Here is a 24,689-nt window from a genome sequence, read left to right as displayed (position 1 = left end):
TTCCCAAAGATCACACTCTCAATTACACACTTGGCAGGAATTTCATAGTGCCCGTAATCAAAGTATTTTGTTCAAACCTTAGTATCTGGTTCTATGGACATTCAGCTTAAAGTCAGTGAAGCTGGTCCTGAGGGTGTCTGGTAACAATATGCAAATTAATTATCCTTTAGATGATTTTCCTTGATCAGAATTAGCTCTCACTACAGAAAAGGTTAGAGACCCCTGGATTATATCCAACTTTTAACATTTGTACAATTGTTCACATCGGTGTCACATAGAGATTGAAGAGAATGGTTGAAAAAGGCTGAGGCATGCCACAGGTAGCAAGTACAGGGGAGCTGCTAAGAGACACCGAACAAGTAGTTGGAAAAAAAATGAGATAACATATGATTGCAGCTTTTTTGTTTTACAGTTTTATAAAGCGCATACTTGGACAATAGGTACAGAAGATCTTTACGTGAGTACCAGGCGTTACATATTTTATTTAGACCAGGAGAGATTAAGGAGCATAGGATGTTGTGCCCAGGCTGGGATTTAAACCTTATTCCCTAGTTCCAAAGTTGACAGCTCTAGGCGTAAGGCTTAATCTCCTCCCATGTTATTCTTTGACTTCTTACTGGAGCCTCTACATCAGAATTTGTACAACCAGGACATAATTTGCCAACTCAGAAGGCTCAGTAGGGTGTTCTCCCCCCTTTGAAGTTGTATGTGGATGCAACTGGTGATTGCCAACACAGGAAATTCTGTTGTTTTCAGAGTGAGCCCTGATTGTGAAATATCAAGCATTTGTTCTTGGTCGAGGTGCTGCTGTAGTTGTAAGCGTACTACTGTTCCAGAAGGCTGGAGATGATTTGGAATATGCTTACTGGTTGATAGTTGGCAGATTCTTCTTGCTCAGGGGTGGGCATTTTAAGAAAAGAAGTCACTAAGGAATCTATTTGGTGGTGAAAGATAATGCATACTTGTTAATTACAGTTAGTTTAGTGAGGGTTGTGGATAGGCTAGAACAATTCTCATTCATAATAAAAGTGTGTGGCAAACAGGGCCGAACTGGCTGTAGCCGGCACCGGGCGAGCTCTGCACATCCAAGTAGAGTTTGGCTGAGACAAGAAGCAGAATGGGTGGCTTTGTCCTCTGGCTAGAAAAGGAACCTCAATCTCGACTGAGGAAGAAGAATACAATGCTGCCTGCAGCCTGACAATCACAGGAGGCAGACTAACTTGTGGGCAGAGACCCCTCTTCAGTTCAATATTAGAAGGCCAGTGCAGTGACTTGTAGCACTTTGCCCTTTTATACAAGAGAACACAACCCTCAAGATAGGGGCTTTGAGCTGCAAGACATTTCACAATGTGGGTTATCCACACAAATTATTAACCCCTTCTACGCTCATGACAAGGTCAGCTCGTCATGGGCGTAACCTGCGCTACACGGATGACGAGCTGACCTTGTCACGTAACGAGGGATTTTTGAAATCGCAGCGCGCAGCGGGAAAAGCGCTAGCGCGCATGCGGTTAAACCATGTCCAATGTGACTTATGAGCATAGCTGCACATTGGGGCAGGTAGTTGGCTTTCCAAGACAACGACGACTTAAAAAGTAGGTGAACATCCACAAAGTTGCAAGTCTGTGACTATTCACAAATATTTACAAGGCAATTTGCCTTCCTAGATCCAATCAGAGATTTGCAGTAAAGGGAAGATGTGCATTTCTGTCCAGGGAAGTAGCAGGGAGGGGGCACGGCAAGTATTGGTGGGGAGCGCAGTGGCGGCCATTTTTCTACGGCCAGTGGTGTAGCCGGGGTACCACATTTCTATTTCTTCTGTAAGCGAAGCCCGTTCGGTACTTCACTTAGTCTGTTTATTAGCCAATACGTGTTTCGTCGCTGTTACATGGGATTACCCCTCGACTTCTTCAGGGCTATGATCAGTGTCTTGTAGTTTCTTATTTCCGGTGATAATTCAGCCCAAAATGGGTTTCTGTCTGTCAGGTAAAGTAGTTCTAGAGATGTCGTCTTATATTACACTTGTTTCTCTTTCCAGTTCAGCGAGTAAGGTTGTTCAACTACAACATGCTGCCCAATCCAGTAGGCTTGTGGATCAAGTAGATCTCCCTTCTTTGGCGTGTGCGCCAAGCGAGTTCATTGCATTCTGGAAAGCAGCAGGTTGAAATTGAACATCTTTACTCGCGGAACTGGAAAGAGAAAAAATCTTAATATAAGATGACCTCTCTAGAACTACTTTTGTAACCGCGACGAAACATGTGTTGGCTAAGAAACAGACTAAGTGAAGTACAGAATGGGCTTCGCTTACAGAACTTGAATAAATTACTTTGAGAAATAGAAGACAAACCTTACTGTGATTTGTAAATGCAACTTTATGTGTTCATTTTCTAAACGTGTGCAGAGGATTTGTATTTGCATTAAAGTGGCCTTGTAACCACACATTTGGGGACGTGGTGGTTTTTCCCGACCTAATGCACCGTACCAGATTTCATGCTATAACCAAATTATATCTGTGATAAGACCTGAGAGCGCAATTTGCCTATTATCCACCACCAGCTCTGTATATCTACCACATTTCTAATGCCAGCAAGCAAAGTACCCCCATCCTCCACTTTAGGGAGAAAAAAACAGGCATAATTAGGGTGTTGTGGGCTCTTCATTTTGCTGGACCCTAATACCACTGCACCTGCTAAACTAGTGGAGATGCATGAATATATTTATCCTATGGAGAACCTAATCAGGTTTTTTTTAAAGCCCAATAGCATGTTTTCAATACATTTGCACATGTGTAAATATGTACAGAGTTGGAAGAAAACTACTTTAATGACTCGGGTCCCATCTCTTGAGCCCTCCTACTCCTATGTCTAGGAGGACGAACCAGTATCTCATCTCTCACTGATGCTCATAAAGGTTTGCACCTCATACTGCTGGCAGCAGGTCACTGTAAGGACTTTGCTAAGACCAAAGGTGATAAGAGCCCCTCATCCAGGCAGGTGCTGGTGGTGACTCACGTAAGAGACAGATGCATGTTTCAAAGATAAGACTCTGCTGTCGTCTTCCTTCTTCTGACCTTTCCCCATAAATATGTGTTTTACTGACATTTACTCTTATTTCTGGTTTGGCATATGTTAATATATTCATACACAGTGCAATGAGTGGGATGAAAACGGTGGAGGCGCCCTAAATCGGTGTGGCTTGAGAAGCCTTTGCAAAAGTATCTTCAAATAACATCCTGTATTTGACATATTCGTACGTCGGGTCTCACTGCAGAAAGCATCATCAAAATCAGCAGGATATTTAATTTAACAGTTTAAATAGCGCCTTTATCCAGGGCCAAAACCAATAAAAGCATCTGAAAAGGCGAGTTTAAAAGTATGTGGAATTACATATTTATTCGGTAATAACACTTAAGGGCCTGGATTAACAATGGTAAATAAACAGCAGAAGCCACCTGTCACTTAGCATGTAACAGGCAGGAGGAGGAAAGGTGTGTGTTTTTCTGATTCAGCTAATAAGTGTCAGAAATAAAGTGTCCCAATGACCCTGGTCAAAGTACATTTTTTTTTGGGCTTTGCCAGGGAGCCGCTCCGGCATTTCTGTGACTACTTACTGAGGACTGTTCATATAACATTTCATAAATCGGATGTGCAGAAAGGCCCGGCTTAACGGTGCCCGTTTATATCTTTGATAATACTTCCCGAATTTTGTTCTGAACTTTGTCCAGTAGAGGGCAATAATGGCACATTATTTCTTCTCCACGGTAAGATTTTTCAGTTTTAATCACATTTTCATCACGCAGGCCCTGCATCAGAAATGTATTTACCCTTCTCAGTGCTATACAGAAGCGCAAAACCTGCATTTACATTAGTAAATACCAGACCGTGATTTAAAGATTTAGGAGAGCATTCATTTCATGAATCCACATTAAATGTAAGCATATTTGACTCCCGTAGGTTTTTGTTGGGGGAACTGGGGTCGCATTATTAAGTGCTGTGCAGAGCCAGGCGACTAAATGTTTGCTTTTGAGGGGGCAGATCTATCAACACTTTGCAGCACTGCAAAGTCACAAAAAGTGATACAAAGTAGCAGAAAAGTGTTGCCAAATTATAATTTCTGCTAACTTTTCAAACGTTACATATCTGCTACACTATATAGCACACATCCAAAGTGAAAACATTGTTAAAAATGTGCAAGCATTAGAAATGCAATCGGGCTCGGATTTATTGGAGTTTGAGCTAATGGCATTGTAAATGGTAATGTACTTTTGCTAAGTGTTATGGAGTGTGTTAATGTGGTGTGTAGTGGAATTATGTGTGTTAGATTGTAATTGTAGCAATGGTGGCATGCTGTGTTTTTACATGAATGTGTTTAAAACTAAAGTGTACCATACTGAGATTGCTACAATACTTAATTGTGGATGTGTAACAATCGATGCATGTACTGATGGCCGTGACTGCCTGTACAAATTGTGCACTGATGGCTAGTGGTGTGTGTGCTTGGTAAAGTACTGCACTGCCAGCTGGAGGTGTGTGTGCCTTGTGGAAGGGTGCACTGACGGCTGGTTGGTGTGTAATTAGTAAAAGCGTGCACAGATGGCTGATGGTGTGTGTGTTTGGTGAAAGGGTGCACTGTTGGTTGCTGGTGAGTGCGCCTTGTAAAAGGATGCACTGACGGCTGGTGTTGTACGCCTGGTGGTGTTTGTTGTTTGTGAAAGTGTGCATTGATGGCTGATGGTGTTTGGCCCTGGTGATAGCGTGCACTGACGGCTGGTGGTGTGTTGTTGTGTATGTGGTTGTGTGTGTAGTGGTGAGTGTGTGATGGTGAGGCTGTGGGGGTGAGTGTGTGGTAGTGAGTGTGTTACACCAATGAGGCGCACTGGTGCCACTGCACCTGCTGCACAATGGTAGGTACGCCACACTGGTGGTACTACACCTGCTGCGCAATCATAGCTAAGTAACACTGATAACACCTCACCTGCTCCACGAATGGTAACTACGTCACACACTGGTGCCACTGCACCTGCTGCACAATCATAGCTAAGCAAAACTACCAGAGCACCAGCTCCACCAATGGTAGCTACCACTCACCGGTACCACTGCACATGCTGCACCAATGACACCTACGCCACACTGGTGCCACTGCACCTGCTGCACAAGCATAGATAAGTAACACTGATAACACTACACCTGCTACGCAACGCCATCTACCACACACTGGTGCCACTGCACCTGCTGCACAATTATAGCTAAGGAATACTACCACTGCAACTGCTCCACCTATGGTACTACACACTGGTACAACTGCACCTGCTGCAGCAATGGTACGTACGCCACACTGGTGCTACTGCACCTACTGCAGCAGTGGTACCTACACCACACTGGTGCCACTGCACCTGCTGAACAATGGTACCTACACCACACTGTTGCACCTGCTACACCACACTGGTGCCACTGCACCTGCTGAACAATGGTATCTACACCACACTGTTGCACCTGCTACGCCACACTGGTCCCACTGCACCTGCTGCACTAATGATAGGTATAGCACACTGGTGCCACTGCACCTGCTCCACTAATGATAACTATACCACACTAGTGCCACTGCACCTGATGCACAATGGTAGCTACGCTACACTGGTGCCACTGCACCTGCTCCAGTAATGATAGCTATACCACACTGGTGGCAGTGCTGGTACTACTCTACCTGCTCCACCAAAAATACTTACACCACACTGGTGCCACTGCACCTGCAGCACAATGGTAGCTATGCCACAGTGTTGCCACTGCAACTCCTGCACAAGGGGAGCTATGCCACACTGGTGCAATAGCACCTGCTGCACAATTGTAGCTATGCCACACTGGTGCCACTGCACGTGCTGCACAATGATAGCTACATTACACTGGTATGGTACTCTTGCTCTGTTGCTGCTGCTGCCTTGGCACAGTACCTGCTGTGAGTGTGTGAGGGAAGCTTGCACCACTGCTGCTTGTGATTTCCTTCTTGTGAGTGTGATAACCTTGCACCTCTGCTGCCTGTGGTCTCCTTGTGAGTGTAAGAAGCTTGCACAGCTGCTGCCTGTGATGTCCTTCTTGTGAGTGTGAGAAGCTTGCACCGCTGCTGCCTGTGAGTATGAGAAGATTGCATTGTGCATCTCTGTGCTGTGCCTGTTCTTTGTAAGGGACTCTTGCTCTGTTGCTGCTGCTGCCTTGGCACAGTACCTGCTGTGAGTGTGTAAGGGAAGCTTGCACCACTGCTGCTTGTGATGTCCTTCTTGCGAGTGTGAGAAGCTTGCACCTCTGCTGCCTGTGGTCTCCTTGTGAGTGTAAGAAGCTTGGGCAGCTGCTGCCTGTGATGTCCTTCTTGTGAGGTCTCGCAGTTGTGAGAGTTTGAGCTATTGGCATTTTAAATGCCAGTGACTGGTGGTGGTGGTAGTGGTAGTACTGGTGCCTGTAGTACTGGTAGTACTGGTGGTGGTGGTGGTACTGGTAGTGGTAGTACTGGTGGTGGTGGTGGTACTGGTAGTACTGGTGGTGGTGGTACTGGTGATGGTGGTACTGGTGGTGGTGGTACTGGTAGTACTGGTAGTGGTAGCACTGGTAGTGGTGGTGCTGGTGGTGGTGGTACTGGTAGTACTGGTGGTGGTGGTAGTGGTAGTCCTGGTGGCTGTAGTAGTGGTAGTACTGGTGATGGTAGTACTGGTGGTGGTAGTACTGGTAGTGGTGGTACTGGTGGTGGTACTGGTGGTGGTACTGGTAGTGGTAGTACTGGTGGTGGTGGTACTGGTAGTGGTAGTACTGGTGGTGGTACCGGTAGTGGTAAGGCTAGTGGTGGTGGTACTGCTGGCCGAAGTACTGGTAGTGGTAGTACTGGTGGTGGTAGTACTGGTAGTGGTGGTGCTGGTGGTGGTGGTGGTACTGGTAGTACTGGTGGTGGTGGTAGTACTGGTGGCTGTAGTAGTGGTAGTACTGGTGGCTGTAGTAGTGGTAGTACTGGTGGCTGTAGTAGTGGTAGTACTGCTGGTTGTAGTACTGGTAGTACTAATGGTGCTAGTACTGGTAGTACTGGTGGTGGTGGTACTGGTAGTGGTAGTACTGGTGGTGGTGGTACTGGTAGTGGTAGTACTGGTGGTGGTGTTACTGGTAGTACTGGTGGTGGTGGTACTGGTAGTGGTAGTAGTGGTAGTACTGGAGGTGGTGGTACTGGTAGTGGTAGTACTGGTGGTGGTAGTACTGGTGGTGGTGGTACTGGTGGTGGTGGTACTGGTGGTGGTACTGGTGGTGGTACTGGTAGTGGTAGTACTGGTGGTGGTGGTACTGGTAGTGGTAGTACTGGTGGTGGTACCGGTAGTGGTAGTGCTAGTGGTGGTGGTACTGCTGGCCGAAGTACTGGTAGTGGTAGTACTGATGGTGGTGGTACTGGTGGTGGTAGTACTGGTGGTGGTAGTGGTAATGGTAGTGGTAGTACTGGTAGTGGTAGTACTGGTGGTGGTGGTACTGGTAGTACTGGTGGTGGTGGTGGTAGTGGTAGTACTGGTGGCTGTAGTACTGGTAGTACTGGTGGTGGTGGTGGTACTGGTAGTGGTAGTACTGGTGGTGGTGGTGGTACTGGTAGTACTGGTGGTGGTAGTACTGGTGGTGGTGGTACTGGTGGTGGTGGTAGTGGTACTGGTAGTACTGGTAGTGGTAGTACTGGGGATGGTGGTAGTACTGGTGGTGGTGGTACTGGTAGTACTGGTGGTGGTGGTGGTAGTACTGGGGATGGTGGTAGTGGTAGTACTGGTGGCTGTAGTAGTGGTAGTACTGGGGGCTGTAGTAGTGGTAGTACTGCTGGTGGTAGTACTGGTAGTACTAATGGTGTTAGTACTGGTAGTACTGGTGGTGGTGGTGGTGGTGGTGGTGGTACTGGTAGTGGTAGTACTGGTGGTGGTGGTACTGGTAGTGGTGGTACTGGTGGTGGTACTGGTAGTGGTAGTACTGGTGGTGGTGTTACTGGTAGTACTGCTGGTGGTGGTACTGGTAGTGGTAGTACTTGTAGTACTGGAGGTGGTGGTGGTTCTGGTAGTGGTAGTACTGGTGGTGGTGGTACTGGTAGTACTGGTGGTGGTAGTACTGGTGGTGGTGGTACTGGTGGTGGTGGTAGTGGTACTGGTATTACTGGTAGTGGTAGTACTGGTGGTGGTGGTACTGGTAGTACTGGTGGTGGTGGTAGTACTGGGGATGGTGGTAGTGGTAGTACTGGTGGCTGTAGTAGTGGTAGTACTGGTGGCTGTAGTAGTGGTAGTACTGGTGGTGGTAGTACTGGTAGTACTAATGGTGGTAGTACTGGTAGTACTGGTGGTGGTGGTGGTACTGGTAGTGGTAGTACTGGTGGTGGTGTTACTGGTAGTACTGGTGGTGGTGGTACTGGTAGTGGTAGTAGTTGTAGTACTGGAGGTGGTGGTACTGGTAGTGGTAGTACTGGTGGTGGTAGTATTGGTGGTGGTAGTACTGGTAGTGGTGGTACTGGTGGTGGTACTGGTAGTGGTAGTACTGTTGGTGGTGGTACTGGTAGTGGTAGTACTGGTGGTGGTGGTACTGGTAGTGGTAGTACTGGTGGTGGTACCGGTAGTGGTAGTGCTAGTGGTGGTGGTACTGCTGGCCGTAGTACTGGTAGTACTGGTGGTGGTGGTGGTACTGGTAGTACTGGTGGTGGTAGTACTGGGGGTGGGGGTACTGGTGGTGGTGGTACTGGTGGTGGTACTGGTAGTGGTAGTACTGCTGGCCGAAGTACTGGTATTGGTAGTACTGGTGGTATTGGTGGTGGTAGTATTGGTGGTGGTAGTACTGGTGGTGGTAGTGGTAATGGTAGTGGTAGTACTGGTAGTGGTAGTACTGGTGGTCGTGGTGGTGGTGGTAGTGGTAGTGGTAGTACAGGTGGCTGTAGTACTGGTAGTACTGGTGGTGGTGGTGGTACTGGTAGTACTGGTGGTGGTGGTGGTACTGGTAGTACTGGTGGTGGTAGTACTGGTGGTGGTGGTACTGGTGGTGGTGGTAGTGGTACTGGTAGTACTGGTAGTGGTAGTACTGGGGATGGTGGTAGTACTGTGGTGGTGGTACTGGTAGTACTGGTGGTGGTGGTAGTGCTGGCTGGGGATGGTGGTAGTGGTAGTACTGGTGGCTGTAGTAGTGGTAGTACTGGTGGCTGTAGTAGTGGTAGTACTGGTGGTGGTAGTACTGGTAGTACTAATGGTGGTAGTACTGGTGGTGGTGTTGGTACTGGTAGTGGTAGTACTGGTGGTGGTGGTACTGGTAGTGGTAGTACTGGTGGTGCTACAGGTAGTGGTAGTACTGGTGGTGGTGTTACTGGTAGTACTGGTGGTGGAGGTACTGGTAGTGCTAGTACTTGTAGTACTGGAGGTGGTGGTGGTACTGGTAGTGGTAGTACTTGTGGTGGTGGTGGTACTGGTAGTACTGGTGGTGGTAGTACTGGTGGTGGTGGTACTGGTGGTGGTGGTAGTGGTACTGGTAGTGGTAGTACTGGTGGTGGTGGTACTGGTAGTACTGGTGGTGGTGGTAGTACTGGGGATGGTGGTAGTGGTAGTACTGGTGGCTGTAGTAGTGGTAGTACTGGTGGCTGTAGTAGTGGTAGTACTGGTGGTGGTAGTACTGGTAGTACTAATGGTGGTAGTACTGGTGGTGGTGGTGGTACCGGTAGTGGTAGTACTGGTGGTGGTGGTACTGGTAGTGGTAGTACTGGTGGTGGTACTGGTAGTGGTAGTACTGGTGGTGGTGTTACTGGTAGTACTGGTGGTGGTGGTACTGGTAGTGGTAGTACTTGTAGTACTGGAGGTGGTGGTGGTACTGGTAGTGGTAGTACTGGTGGTGGTGGTGGTACTGGTAGTACTGGTGGTGGTAGTACTGGTGGTGGTGGTACTGGTGGTGGTGGTAGTGGTACTGGTAGTGGTAGTACTGGTGGTGGTGGTACTGGTAGTACTGGTGGTGGTGGTAGTACTGGGGATGGTGGTAGTGGTAGTACTGGTGGCTGTAGTAGTGGTAGTACTGGTGGCTGTAGTAGTGGTAGTACTGGTGGTGGTAGTACTGGTAGTACTAATGGTGGTAGTACTGGTAGTACTGGTGGTGGTGGTGGTACTGGTAGTGGTAGTACTGGTGGTGGTGTTACTGGTAGTGGTAGTACTGGTGGTGGTACTGGTAGTGGTAGTACTGGTGGTGGTGTTACTGGTAGTACTGGTGGTGGTGGTACTGGTAGTGGTAGTAGTTGTAGTACTGGAGGTGGTGGTACTGGTAGTGGTAGTACTGGTGGTGGTAGTACTGGTAGTGGTGGTACTGGTGGTGGTACTGGTAGTGGTAGTACTGGTGGTGGTGGTACTGGTAGTGGTAGTATTGGTGGTGGTACCGGTAGTGGTAGTGCTAGTGGTGGTGGTACTGCTGGCCGTAGTACTGGTAGTGGTAGTACTGGTGGTGGGGTTACTGGTGGTGGTGGTACTGGTGGTGGTACTGGTAGTCGTAGTACTGGTGGTGGTGGTACTGGTAGTGGTAGTACTGGTGGTGGTACCGGTAGTGGTAGTGCTAGTGGTGGTGGTACTGCTGGCCGAAGTACTGGTAGTGGTAGTACTGGTGGTGGTGGTACTGGTGGTGGTAGTACTGGTGGTGGTAGTGGTAATGGTAGTGGTAGTACTGGTAGTGGTAGTACTGGTGGTCGTGGTACTGGTAGTACTGGTGGCGGTGGTAGTGGTAGTACTGGTGGCTGTAGTACTGGTAGTACTGGTGGTGGTGGTGGTACTGGTAGTGGTAGTACTGGTGGTGGTGATGGTACTGGTAGTACTGCTGGTGGTAGTACTGGTGGTGGTGGTACTGGTGGTAGTGGTACTGGTAGTACTGGTAGTGGTGGTACTGGGGATGGTGGTAGTACTGGTGGTGGTGGTACTGGTAGTACTGGTGGTGGTGGTAGTACTGGGGATGGTGGTAGTACTGGGGATGGTGGTAGTGGTAGTACTGGTGGCTGTAGTCGTGGTAGTACTGGTGGCTGTAGTAGTGGTAGTACTGGTGGTGGTAGTACTGGTAGTACTAATGGTGGTAGTACTGGTAGTACTGGTGGTGGTGGTGGTACTGGTAGTGGTAGTCCTGGTGGTGGTGGTACTGGTAGTGGTAGTACTGGTGGTGGTACTGGTAGTGGTAGTACTGGTGGTGGTGTTACTGGTAGTACTGGTGGTGGTGGTACTGGTAGTGGTAGTAGTTGTAGTACTGGAGGTGGTGGTACTGGTAGTGGTAGTACTGGTGGTGGTAGTACTGGTGGTGGTAGTACTGATGGTGGTGGTACTGGTGGTGGTACTGGTAGTGGTAGTACTGGTGGTGGTAGTGGTAGTGCTAGTGGTGGTGGTACTGCTGGCCGTAGTACTGGTAGTGGTAGTACTGGTGGTGGGGGTACTGTTGGTGGTAGTACTGGTGGTGGTAGTGGTACTGGTAGTGGTAGTACCGGTAGTGGTAGTACTGGTGGTCGTGGTACTGGTAGTACTGGTGGTGGTGGTAGTGGTAGTACTGGTGGTGGTGGTACTGGTAGTACTGGTGGTGGTGGTAGTACTGTTGGTAGTGGTAGTACTGGTGGCTGTAGTAGTGGTAGTACTGGTGGCTGTAGTAGTGGTAGTACTGGTGGTGGTAGTACTGGTAGTACTGATGGTGGGAGTACTGGTAGTACTGGTGGTGGTGGTGGTACTGGTAGTGGTAGTACTGGTGGTGGTGGTACTGGTAGTACTGGTGGTGGTGGTACTGGTAGTGGTAGTACTGGAGGTGGTGGTACTGGTAGTGGTAGTACTGTTGGTGGTAGTACTGGTGGTGGTAGTACTGGTAGTGGTGGTACTGGTGGTGATGGTACTGGTAGCGGGAGTACTGGTGGTGGTGGTACTGGTAGCAGTAGCATTAGTGGTGGTGGTACTGCTGGCCGTAATACTGGTAGTGGTAGTACTGGTGGTGGTGGTACTGGTGGTGGTAGTACTGTTGGTGGTAGTGGTACTGGTTATGGTAGTACTGGCACTGGTAGTACTGGTGGTGGTGGTAGTACTGTTGGTGGTGGTAGTGGTAGCACTGGTGGCTGTAGTAGTGGTAGTACCGGTGGCTGTAGAAGTGGTAGTACTGGTGGTGGTAGTACTGGTAGTACTGATGGTGGTAGTACTGGTAGTACTGGTGGTGGTGGTACTGGTAGTGGTAGTACTGGTGGTGGTGGTACTGGTAGTGGTAGTACTGGTGGTGATGGTACTGGTAGTACTGGTGGTGGTACTGGTAGTGGTAGTAGTGGTAGTACTGGAGGTGGTGGTACTGGTAGTGGTAGTACTGTTGGTGGTAGTACTGGTGGTGGTAGTACTGGTAGTGGTGGTACTGGTGGTGGTGGTACTGGTAGCGGGAGTACTGGTGGTGGTGGTACTGGTAGCAGTAGCATTGGTGGTAGTGGTACTGCTGGCCGTAATACTGGTAGTGGTAGTACTGGTGGTGGTGGTACTGGTGGTGGTAGTACTGGTGGTGGTAGTGGTACTGGTTGTGGTAGTACTGGTAGTGATAGTACTGGTGTTCGTGGTACTGGTAGTACTGGTGGTAGTGGTAGTACTGGTGTCTGTAGTACCGGTAGTACTGGTGATGGTGGTGGTACTGAAAAGAATACGCTCTTAGGAACTGCTGGAGCTTTAGGACCCTATCCCTCTCCCACATTACCAAATGCCATCAGTTTAATTAAGCCAATCATACGATGCCACCCAATAGAAAAGAGCAACAGCAAAGCAATTAAAAAATGTAGCATAACAGACAGAACTGTCGCCATTAAAAATGCTCGATTTACGATAGCATCTTACCAGCATATGCTTCTAAGCATCAATTAAACTCCCCGTGCCTAATAAATGTACCTTGGTTTAATTTAACCCCTTCCACGCTCATGACGAGCTGGGCTCGTCATGATGTAGCCTCCTGCTACGCTGATGACGAGCCCAGCTCGTCATGGAACATGTGTTTTTGTTGTTTCCAGCACACAGCGGGAAAATGCATAGCATCGATGTGGTTAATATCATCTACTACCTTCAGATCGACTTCACGCTACATAAAACTGCAAACACCAAATAAAGTCGGAAAAAAATGATTTTGACACTAAGACAGACTACGCACGCACCTACCCTTCCCTGCTTCACAAATGACCTGGTTGTGCAATGACTCCAAAAAATGACACACCAAACGGGAAGCTGTGAAAACCACTCGCACTCGGCACGGAGCAAGGAACGTTCCCGTCTTAAGAATCTTCTTGTCTGCACCAGGCTGTGATGCACACCAGACAAATGTTGTGCTTTGCATGGCGCGCGCCCACCAAACGCACTGCAGAATGGTGAACGCGCCCACAGCATCTGGATTCCATTACAGCACCTCCCTGACAGCTCCTAATTGATATTTATGGACGGCCGTGCGCATAACCGCACAGAATATGCCAACAATGGCGACCGGAAATTACATGTAGCCTATCGCGTCAAGGCTACTAAAAAGACAGAACAGCGAAGACGAATCACTATGCAGATGCCAAACAAAATGACTGAAAAAGCTCGCGCACTGAGGAATTTATCAGGCACAAAACAGAATACCCTTTACAATACGGCTCGCAGCTCCGCCCCACTTCTGACGAAGTGGTGACGTCGCCGAGCCGGTAAAAATGTGTCTAGGCTTAGAATTTTGTTTTGCAAGGGTACCTTTCTGGTACAAAACTTATGCCAAGACAGGACACCTTCACCTTTACACTATGGTGCAAAGTGCGTGCATGGTGCTGGGAATCCTAATTTTGTTCTTGTGCTTGAGGAAAAAGAAGAAGCTGGGCCACATTTTAGTAGATCAGACTCTGGAATTCTCTTTCTCTAGCATATTGCAGTAAAGTGAGACTTTGGTTGCTGTGCTGTGTTGCGCCAGAAATCAGGAAAAGTACCGCGAGGGGTTTAAAAATAAAATGCATGTAAATCAGAATTTCAGTTGCTGCTGGTGAACCTTGAAAGAGGTGGGGGCTAATACTTGCCAATAGTTCAGCTAATTTTCCCCAAATTTTGTCTTGAGAGTTCCCAAAATGTGAATAATCAACTTCACTGTACTAATGGCAGCATTTTGTTATGGGCACCCCCTTACAGCTATATTTACATACAATATTCCAATACATTGACACTGCCCATATACCATGGGTGGGCTGGTTGTCAAAAAATTACCTCCAGTATTTCAGAGGCAGAATTTTATCAAGGTTTGATTTCTCCAACCGGACCCTCAGCCCCAATATGCCATGGCTGTCCTCCATAAGGCAAATAATTACCACCAATATACCAGCACTCGTATTATGCCTTGGGTGTCCTCTGGTAAAGTATAACTTCGAGTATTTCAGGGTCCAAATTTTGTCTTAGGTGCCCCCTAATGCCAAGAATTACCTCTAATATCCCAGGGCCAGCATTTTGCCATGGGTGCCCCCATGCCAAGAATACCCACCAGTATGCAATGCCATACCAAGAATTATTTCTAATATGTCAATGCTGTATTTTTCCCATGAGTGCTCTTCCTCATGCCACAAATTATCTTCAATTTGCCAGCGGTATCATGTTACTTTGGATGCACCATAAGAACAGAATTATACTAAGTATGCCACGACCAGTGGATAGTCTCACAATCATACAACATGCATACAAACACACACTCCCACTCATGTTTACTCTCTTCCCCCAAAACTTCCAACTCCCTCATTCTCACCCATACTCACTTCCTATCACTGTCACTCATACACAAACATACTCACATTCAATAGGCCTTAAACTCACAAGCACACAAAGAAATGCACAGAGATTCCAAGCACATGCCCATAATTTGTTTTTAACTAACCTTGCTTTCTTGAAAGGACTGGAAGCACATCCCTATAAGAAGCTGGGTAAGTGCTGGGGATCCTGCCCCCGCTGCCCTGTGTGGTTTCTCATTGGGTTCAGAGATGCACTGCTATGCGCCCAGTCAGCCACATTTTAGCAGATACATTGTGCTACCTGAGGCATACACAGTATGTCTGCTAAAAAAAATGGGTTGTGCCAGTATGAGGGGATCGTAGTTAAACTATGGCCCCCAGACATGTTCAATTCAGACAACAACCTACAAAGTGCTGTCTTTTTAAACACCACGCTGCAGCTGGATAGTTGCTCAGCCCGCTCCACTTCCTCCTGTCAACAGGAACCTACAAACAGCCAAACTCACAAGAACAGGCCAATCAAGAACCTAAGAAGTTCTGACACACTTCTTCTCATCCCCCACCCCAAAAGACACAAACAAAAAGCCCTCTCCTGCTCTTTCGCAGGCAACGCCCCCAACATCTGGAACGCTCTCCCTGTACACATCAGAACCAACTTCTCCTTCACGAGCTATACTAGAAAACTGGAAGAATTCCTCCAAAACCAACACCTTTATCTACATGTTATCCCTCCCACAAGCTCTACACAAAATCACTCCACAATAATCTTATTATTGCTTTGAGATTGACTGAAAATGTATCTAGATTCTTGAAATTACATTTTTATATTACTTTGCCTGAAAACATTAACATTACTGTAAAGTGCTTTGATACGCCTCGGGTTTGGCCATCGCTATATAAAACTCCTAAAATAAAAAATAAATGAAGGCAAAGCCAATAGAGTTGCACAGGCAGTGTTTATGAAAACACAAAAGTTCCATTACATGAACACAGTTCAGTTAAATAATTATCAGCTGTGCTAGGGAAATAAGAGGCACCTCACCGGAGGTCGGAAAAAGAGCTACCAAAGCAGAATTTCTCTACATTAATTAATAAAATGCATACAGTATAAGTCAGAAACACTGAGCAGGGATTGACTCTTTATTTTTTCAAATTTACCGTCTAAAGTTCATTAATTAATTCGGGGAATTCCTCAGGAGCAATCTCTCAGTAGGACAGTTTATCTACCATAAGCCTAAACACTGATGCTCAATACAATACAGGAAGCATTATGAAAACAACCCCATACAAACAAACTGGAACACGTCACAGTAGTTTTTACTTATGATGCCCTTTCAACTCAAATCTGTAATATAATATGGAAATATTAGCACATATTCAATATTGGGCACAGCAAAATATTGCCACGTCGTTTTCCGTTCAAGTGAGGGCCCAACCTGAAGAATAGCCTGCAACACACCACCCCGGGAGTAAACCTACTATGACAGAGTGGTATTTGCTGCCAAACAGAAGACATAATAATCCCTATGGTTCAAACAATGCATGTCATCTTAATAAAGCCACACAAAGGACTACAAGGAGGATTGGCACATGTGGCACATATGGCACATATGGAATCACAATAAATTCACAAACTGTAATACCACTTTTACAATCTACAGATTGGAATGCCCTTGCAACCTACACACATTTGGGCTCATGAGAAGAAAACTCAAGTTTCACATCTCAGCATGAATAGGAGCCTGCACACCAACACTAAATTGGTTACACACTCCACACAACTGAAACGTGAACCCACAACATGACAACACGAGGACTGGTAGGGACCGACTGTCCTCCACAGTAAAAGTGGCCATGTGTAAAGCCTTTCTCTCATAGAGTGGCTGACCTGTACATGTACTCAGGGGGACGCCCACAATATAACATCCCCATTTCTTCCCTGCAGAGGAGTACAGTATTAACCTAGCAAAGGCTAACAATGTTTGAAATGAACAATTTCCTATTTTTAATAAATACTTATTGGAACTGGGGAATTGGATTAGTCCTCCCCACAGGCACTGGCTGATGCTGAACAAACATATGTGACTGAGGGGAGCCCTTTATATTCATTCACATCTATACTTGTAAAGACAAACTATGTAGCACACCATATTTTCAGTCAACCACTCAGCAGTCCTTACAGGTGGCATATCTAAGAGGCATTCTGACATATTCCAATATGGTAGTTGCTGATTCATTAGCCTGCCACACCGGGCTCAGTGCATCTTTGCACCGTTTTTGCTCAATAGGCCAAACTGACACTGTGAAAAGCCCTCCTGGGTTATTGTTACACCCTCAATATGACTGCCACAAGTTAACAGCCAAGTTTACATTGTGTACAAAATCACTTTATAAGCCAAGGGGTTACTGGCTCATGCTTGACTGGAATATTGTTATCCTCCAAAAGGGCAGCCGTCGGTTAGCAGCCTAGTGTATATACTATACATAATGCTGTGCCTAAAATACAATTTATTTTAAATTCAGCACTGCATCCTCCACCCTGGGGCAGACACATTCACAGTTTTGAAGCTCCACCGACTGGGGATCAATTCAGAAGTAGCTCCACTTCTCGACCAGGATTTGGCACTATAACACTGCTGTGAGTCCATGCAGTAATACGTAAGGTACAGGTGTGAGGAAGACACTTGTTTTAGATATTTCGTAAAGCTGTCCCGCCTTTTAAGGCTCTCTTAGTCTGCCACCATTAAAGAGCCTAAATCTCTTTTCTATGCTCAATTAGCTATCCCTCCAGGCAGGCACATAGCAGAAATTTAATCACTTATATCAGAACTCACTAATATGCCCCACTTGGTGGGTGTAAGATATTGGATTATTATTTGGAGTGGGTGACTATCCACCTCGAGGACTAATCAAAACCCTTGTGAGGGTGAACCCTCAAAGTATGAGATCACCCCCTGGTAGCTGTGTCACAGAAAAGACTGGCTTAATTTAGGGCAATGTGTAAAGTATTTATTCTGTACTAAAACAATCATATAGGCAAAAGGCGAACCAATGAAAATCCCAAACTAAATTCGTATAATTGAGTAAATTTGAATAAACAGTTTTGCACTAAAATGACGAAAATCGAATAGGCGGAACCGGAGATATACATTTAATTTTTTTTTAAGTAAGAATAGCGCCTAGAAGTATAAAGTTCCAATCATAGCTATTAGTTGTCGTAGACCGGAACCTCTGCCCAATTTGACGCTGACCTTGATGGAGTATGTGTTGGATACACCAACCAGGTTTGTTCTGGTCAAAGTTTTTATCTTCTTACTATAGTACTTTAAGTCGCAATCTACCACAGGAGCACACTTCTAAAGCCCCCAGGACACCAGGGGAGGCACCTAGAGACTCAGGGTGTTGTTGTAGAAGCCAAACACCAGAATCCATTCCAGGTTTAGTTGCCACTAGTAAGCTGGGTAGTTGCAGGAAAAGGCCTCTTGTAGCTTGTTGTGTCCCTGTAGCTTTAACAGGTAAGCCTTATGATCCTATGAGTAATCTTCTTTGTCCTGGGAACAAGAGAGAGCAGTTACGGTCATTCAGGGCTCTTTCCAGGTCACAGACACTGACTTCGCCCACTTCTGGTCTTCCTCAGGTCCAGAATGTTCTGAAGTGGGTGACTGAAGATGCTACATTTATGCCTGACGAGGACTGGTTGGTAAGAATAACTCCTGGGCACACCCTAACCAATATGGAAAAAGTTACCGGACCATTTCTATCCACTTTCTAAATTTTCACTATGGTAGACGTCTTCAGCCATACTTAACTTTGGCTCTGAGGCCTGGGACTGGTTGTTGGGAATGCACTATGGTAATCCTAGTATCGTCCTAAATCCAACACTAAATGGGCCCCTAAGGCCAGAGTTAAAATCTATTGCTATTTTTAGCTTTACCACTTTGAACGTTTTGGATACATTCCTCTCTGTACATAAGTTGCATATCTTTACATTTCCTCTCTTTATATCCCTATGGCTACTGTTTAATGTGTGCTAAACAATTGTATATACTGGCTGTACTTTCTGTTAATATTTCACTCACTGGCCATTATTTGGTCTGGTGCAGCCAAGGAGCTAATGTAATAAACAACGAACACAGAGGGGCTTTGAGTCAGCCCCCATTACTGGATGGTTTCATCAGCCACTTTCAGCTACAGCTTGAATTAAGGGTCCTTTACATCTATATCACAGACAGGAGAATGGAAAAAGTTTATTTACTTTGAAGAGGTACCTGGCATAAAAGTAGCCAAGTTTTCTGGTAGCAGCTGTTCTTTACAGGTGAGGCTCATGGCAGTGTGAATTGGGTGGTAGTGTAGAGTTCCCTCTGCTCCCTGTGGCATGTGTAAAAGGACCTACCCTGATCTGTTCTGCAACAAAACAAATGAACAAGCATTGGCACAGCCAATAGGTATCACCTTTGGGACCTTATAAGTTTTTATTCATGCTTTACATTATCGTGGGTGGAAGCTTTAACACATTTATTAGCCATAGCCATATATCTGCTTCACTGCAGAGGAAGAGACGTGAAACCTGACTCCCAGGAGCAGCGTCTGTGCATCCTCATACCAAACTGTCATGGGATTAGAGAGAATACAATTATATTTCTAAGAGTCAATGCTACCAGGCACCATGCATTCAACCATCTAGAGCAGTGCAGCTATAGCGTGTGCTTGCTGCAAACACTGGCAACACAAGAAGGTAAACTTTTTAATACATCAAAATTCCAGGGATGGCAGCCAACGTGGACACAGTAAACCCAGGGGACTAACTTGGTCCTACTCACTGCTTCTCCATTTTACCAGTTAGTTAAACCACCTCACTCCATTGTATCTCTTTGCCAGTAGGGTGTTTTCGTGGTAAGTGCGGGGTATATGCTGTATCTTTTTTCACTAATATTATGTTTCCACCCTTGCATATTCCTTTTCATTTCTTGGTGACCCCAGGCTTCCAGCAAGAACATTCAGTGCGACCTAAGCAATGATAAATACGTGGGCAAATTTACAGTTATGTGGAAGTATTTTTTAAGTGGCATGAGCAAACTCGCATTGAGCAGTGATAGGGCCTGCTCTGTGCCTTTTAGTTAAGCCATTTTGATTTGAGCTTCTAGTGCCTGACCGAAGCACTCCATCTTGTCTCGTACATGGAGTTTAGGGCGCGCTACAGTTCAGTACATGTCTTTCTAGAACATCATCCAAGTCTAGGAGAAAGTAGAGCACGAAGAAGTTACAGTAAATGCTGGTTTAAAGCGCAGTTACCATATGCCTGCCTCATTTCCCCTCTTCCCTGTTTAGAGAGAGATTATTTCCCTATATAAACCTCACATGAAGGAGGGTGCTTGTGTGTGATTAAGCGTAGACCTCAGCTGGCATCGCTTTCAGTTACCTCTGCTAGAGCCTGGAGTTTCTAGGGTCTTTTGACTTAAAGGAGGATGCAGCCCTGACATCAGCCAATGCTCCTGGAATTGATTTACATTCCTCTTTTACGTTGTGCTGGCTCTGTCAGTTACACAACAATAACTGCACTTTTATAAGATTCTGTTCAGTTAAAAAAAATGGTACGTGAATTGTCTGTTTTATTAGCTGTGTCAATTTAAAGATTTTATGAGATTATCTTGCCCGGATGTGTATGCTCACATTTGTTCAGATGTTACATTAAATATTGTAATCTGAATAAAACGGTCTACTTTTGTCCTACCGCTTGCACTTTAAGCTGTGGTACTGATCATGTATTTACCATTTAGGGAGCCATTAACAAAACATTGTTATAACTATTCTTGGCACCCGCTCATTCCTTCATTGTATATGGTCATGGCAGAGCCATTCTGGGGACACCATGGCTCTGACGTGTGGGTGTAACGGGGCGACCAGCTTAGCATCTTTCTTAAACATAGACGGAAAGTTGAAGAAAAAAAAACTCACCAGAGCACACGGAGAGGCAGGCAGACCGCGAGGAAGTAACTAAGATGATGAAGGTTTGAAGGGCGATGCCCGCGGCACGGGGAGCAGAGCTGAGCACAGCAGATGGCCTGGGGGAATAATAAACAAGCATTGGCCGCGCAGCCGTGAAAGTGACACGGCCGCCAAAGTGATCGCAATCGAACGCGGCGAGCGATGCAAGCATTGGCCGCGCGCTCGAGCTGCCGCAAGAAGCGATCTGTGGTGGGGGAGGGGGAGAAGAGGGAGTTGTGTGACGGAGGAAAAACAGATGGTGGCTGCGCGCGTGCATGCTTGCGTACATGCAAGCTTGAGGCCACCAAAAGCCTGTGGTGGCACTTTCAAAAGCCGCTTACTAAATGTCTCGCACAGCAGCGCATTCGCTGGCTCAGCGAGAGCTAAAAAGCAGCACTGCAGTGCACAGAGCTGCTGTGGTTGCATAAGCTGCATAGCCAATGCAAAAGATCTCGAAGGATTCTGGATGAAACAGCCATTTTGAATCAAATTGTCATCCGCACCAAGAAACATGAGATTCCTCTGGGGTCTTAAGAAAGGCAACATTTTGGATTTTTGGGATGGGGCAGCACCACCCAATGTAAGATCTTGAAGATCAATAGGATAGTGTGGATTTTTAAATTGTATGTTCTCCATTTTCCTTCAAAATCCAACGCTGCAGTTTAAGTGCATGGGCCAGAACTGGTGCTGCATTTTTTCTTTTACCACTTTTAAGTAGTATAATGTCAGCATCTGTCCAACCTGGTATACTGTCCTGTAGCAAGATGCTACGATAACTATCGAGATTGTATCCAGCTGATTTTTGTGTTGAAAACATATGCACCTATATTAGGAGGAGCGGACAGGTGGCAGAAGTATGTAGTAATCTAGGAGTAACGGATGCTGAGCTTGCTGCTCTATGATGCCCATATGACATTCTTCTTCCCTAGATTTCTTATGGTTATTTTACCTCTTCTTTGTTTGAAGATGCCTACAGGATTTTACTTCCTAGCTTCTATTTCCCTCTAGTTGTTCTTTTGTGACTGTCTCTGCACTAGGTCCTTACCTTCCACATGATATGCTTCTGGTGGCATGCTTCTTTACCTGGGTGGCTGTTCGACACCCTCAGTTATTGTGTCAAGTGTTCAATGAGTCCATCATGCACACCAGGTCATTTTTTCTCATATAGATGCTGGTAGCTGCTGTGGGGCTGACACTTAGGCCCCCATTAGGATGGCGGGCGGATCGCCCCGCCAGGCTGGTGGTAGACACCGCCGGCCTGGCGGGGGCGATCCGCCCCCCATCCGTGCCGGAATGACCCCTCTCCATATTATTATGGCTGGGGGGTCCGCGGCGGACGGAAAGACCGTCCGCCACTTTTCAGCCCCGGTCGCTTTGCGAACGGGCGGAAAAGGGTTCTCTATGGTGGCGGTGTCTATCAGGCACCGCCAGCCATATTAGTATGGGCATTTTCCAATGCCCCGCCATGGAAAGGCATGCGGAGTCTGCTTAGGGGGCCCGCGGGGGTTTAGGGGGTGCACATGGGGGCTACCTATGGTACCCCCCAGCCTGTCACGTTGTGCTTTAAAATGCACTGCATGTATTTTTCCCATTGCGGCGAGCGGTGCTTTCAGCACCGCCCGCCACAATGTTAAAAATACAGGATGCGCCCGCCACTGTGGCGGGCATATCCTAATTTTCCCAACGGGACCCCCGCCCTTATGGCAGGCGGTCCCTTTCCACGATGGGATTGCGGGTGGGCAAAGTCCGCCCGCCATCCTAATGGGGGCCTTAGACTGACTGGCCAGAAAATATTGCAGGTATACTCAGGTACATCAATTAGAAAGTAAAAAGAGAAAATGCCTTAACTAGGTCTTGAGATTTCTACCTGTTTAAAAAACATATAAGAGAGTGATTGTTAAATGGCAGGCAATGTTTGCTGTGTTTTGAGTTATATGGATGGGCATGTCACTGAAAAGACTTTGAATAATAAAAAAGGACACATGGTGATTTTGCCAATGATGTTTCTTTTTTCATGCACCTTCGTTTTTTAAGCTCTTTATGGCAGTGATACAATAGATGTACTTCTATCATCCGAGTGCCTTGAACACGTTTTACAAAACACCTTCAAATATAATGAAATAATAATAATAAATATAACAGAAAAATATAAATATCGGTAACGTGTTCAAATATTTCCTGGTGTTTCATTTACACTGAGAGTACATACAATGGCGCTGATTCAAGTTATTATAGGATTTGTGACTGTTTGCCATTTATTGCTTAACATCCTTATTCTGTGGCACAGTGGTGTGGGCATATTCTACAACATTTTACATATGAGCTCTCATTCACTCATGGCAGTTATATATTTGTTTCCTTTTTCCACGCATGTATGCTTTACCTTGAGTAGAACTTTCCTTGTTTCGTCTTCTGTTCATGTTGTAACCTCATATTTTCTAGTTTGACTGGACTTGGAATGAATCCTATTTCACAGCCTTCTTTCACCAATCGGCCTATCCACCAGTCATTATTAAATTTCTGCAGGAGGCAAAACACAAAATATAAAACCTACTGAAGAAACCATTACAAGTTTCTGAATGCTATCTTATTATGTGAAGTAATACATTTCTAGTGGATGAGTAAATCATTTATTACGAGGTGGCTGACATTTTATATTAAATGAATGCGGTCTATAAGCAACCGTATTTTGACAAACATTGTCCGACAGAGATAAAATTGTATTTTAAAAACATAATAATTTGCACATATATATAGTATTGTATTTGCATTTATTTAGCACTTACTATCCCTGACGAGGCGTCAAAGTGCTTTTTTGGCAAGTAGCATGCTACTCTGGGACCCAAAGAGAATTAGTGGTGAAATAGTATAGGGAGATATGAAATTATGTTGAGCGGTGATCATGTTGAGTTTGTTATTTGGATTAAAAAAAATAGTGGAGGGACAGAAGAGGGAACTGTTTGCATTTATATAACGCTTGCTACCCCTGATGAGGTGTTGAATCGCTTTTCGGGAGGTAGCATGCTACTTCGGAACTCAAACTGTATTAGTGGGGAATGCCGATTCTCCAATTAACATGAAGAGAGAATCTTGATTTCATTAAAGACATACGGAGGCTAACATTATGCAAATACTTTTATTTGCTGCCCAAACATGCAGCCCTTTAAAGAATACTATTACATCACAATAAAATAGAACTTTAACACATAGCAACTAGGATGAGCAGGCTCCTATCTTCCTCTTGGGCTGCGATGACACAGGAGTACAGTGAAGAAATCTCATCGAAACAATTATTCCTTAAGATTGTTATCTGAGAAGGAACAACAAATATCATATAGTGAAAAAGGCAAGAGGCAATAATCACTTTTCAGATATATAAGAAAAAAGACATCAATCAACCCAAACCTCTCAGGGAGAGGAGGGTGGGATAATGTTAGCCTCCGTATGTCTTTAATGAAATCAAGATTCTCTCTTCATGTTAATTGGAGAAACGACATTTCATTACAAGACCGGAGGCTACCATTATGCATGTTTAAAGCCATGCAAAGCTGCACCGCTAACATGTTCTATCGGTCTCAAGTAGAACTTCGAGAAGGTACTTGCATTAGACCAATCTGCAGCCTTAAGTATTTCGGGCAGAGAACCTCCAGCCCAAAAGACTTTGCTAGCCATTGCACCTCTAGAAGAGTGAGCACCAAACCTAGACAGATCTACACCAGCTTCATGCATAATCAAGCGTATCCATCTCGCTAAAGTTGCTGATGACACTGGTTTAAAAGGTCTAACAAAAGATAAAAGAAGTTGATCACATCCTGGAGGTCTAAAAACTGAAATCTTATTTTCATAACATTTCATGCAATTAACAACACATTTTTCACATTCATGAAAGAAGGGATAGAAGATAGATTCTGACATCGTTTTCGTTCTTTTCCAAATATCGAAATGAACACCTTCAGAAGAATAAAATCTGTAGGAAAGAT

At 45.8% G+C, this 24,689-nt stretch overlaps 1 protein-coding gene across 2 annotated transcripts in view; it reads right to left on the bottom strand.

Moving 5' to 3' along the window:
• The window catches only part of CACNB2 (calcium voltage-gated channel auxiliary subunit beta 2), a 1,223,908-nt gene that overhangs the window by 115,074 nt on the left and 1,084,145 nt on the right, over positions 1-24,689 (bottom strand). For both annotated transcript variants that reach the window (XM_078663742.1, XM_078663743.1), the window contains one exon: positions 23,093-23,229. In XM_078663742.1, the coding sequence (XP_078519868.1) occupies positions 23,093-23,229 (137 nt within the window). The remainder of the gene's footprint in view (positions 1-23,092; positions 23,230-24,689) is intronic.

This window comes from Lissotriton helveticus, chromosome 10 (genome assembly GCF_964261635.1).
Source record: "Lissotriton helveticus chromosome 10, aLisHel1.1, whole genome shotgun sequence".
NCBI lineage: Eukaryota > Metazoa > Chordata > Amphibia > Caudata > Salamandridae > Lissotriton > Lissotriton helveticus.
The sequence above is the reverse complement of the archived record's forward strand: the minus strand, read 5'-3'. Positions and strand labels throughout refer to the sequence as shown.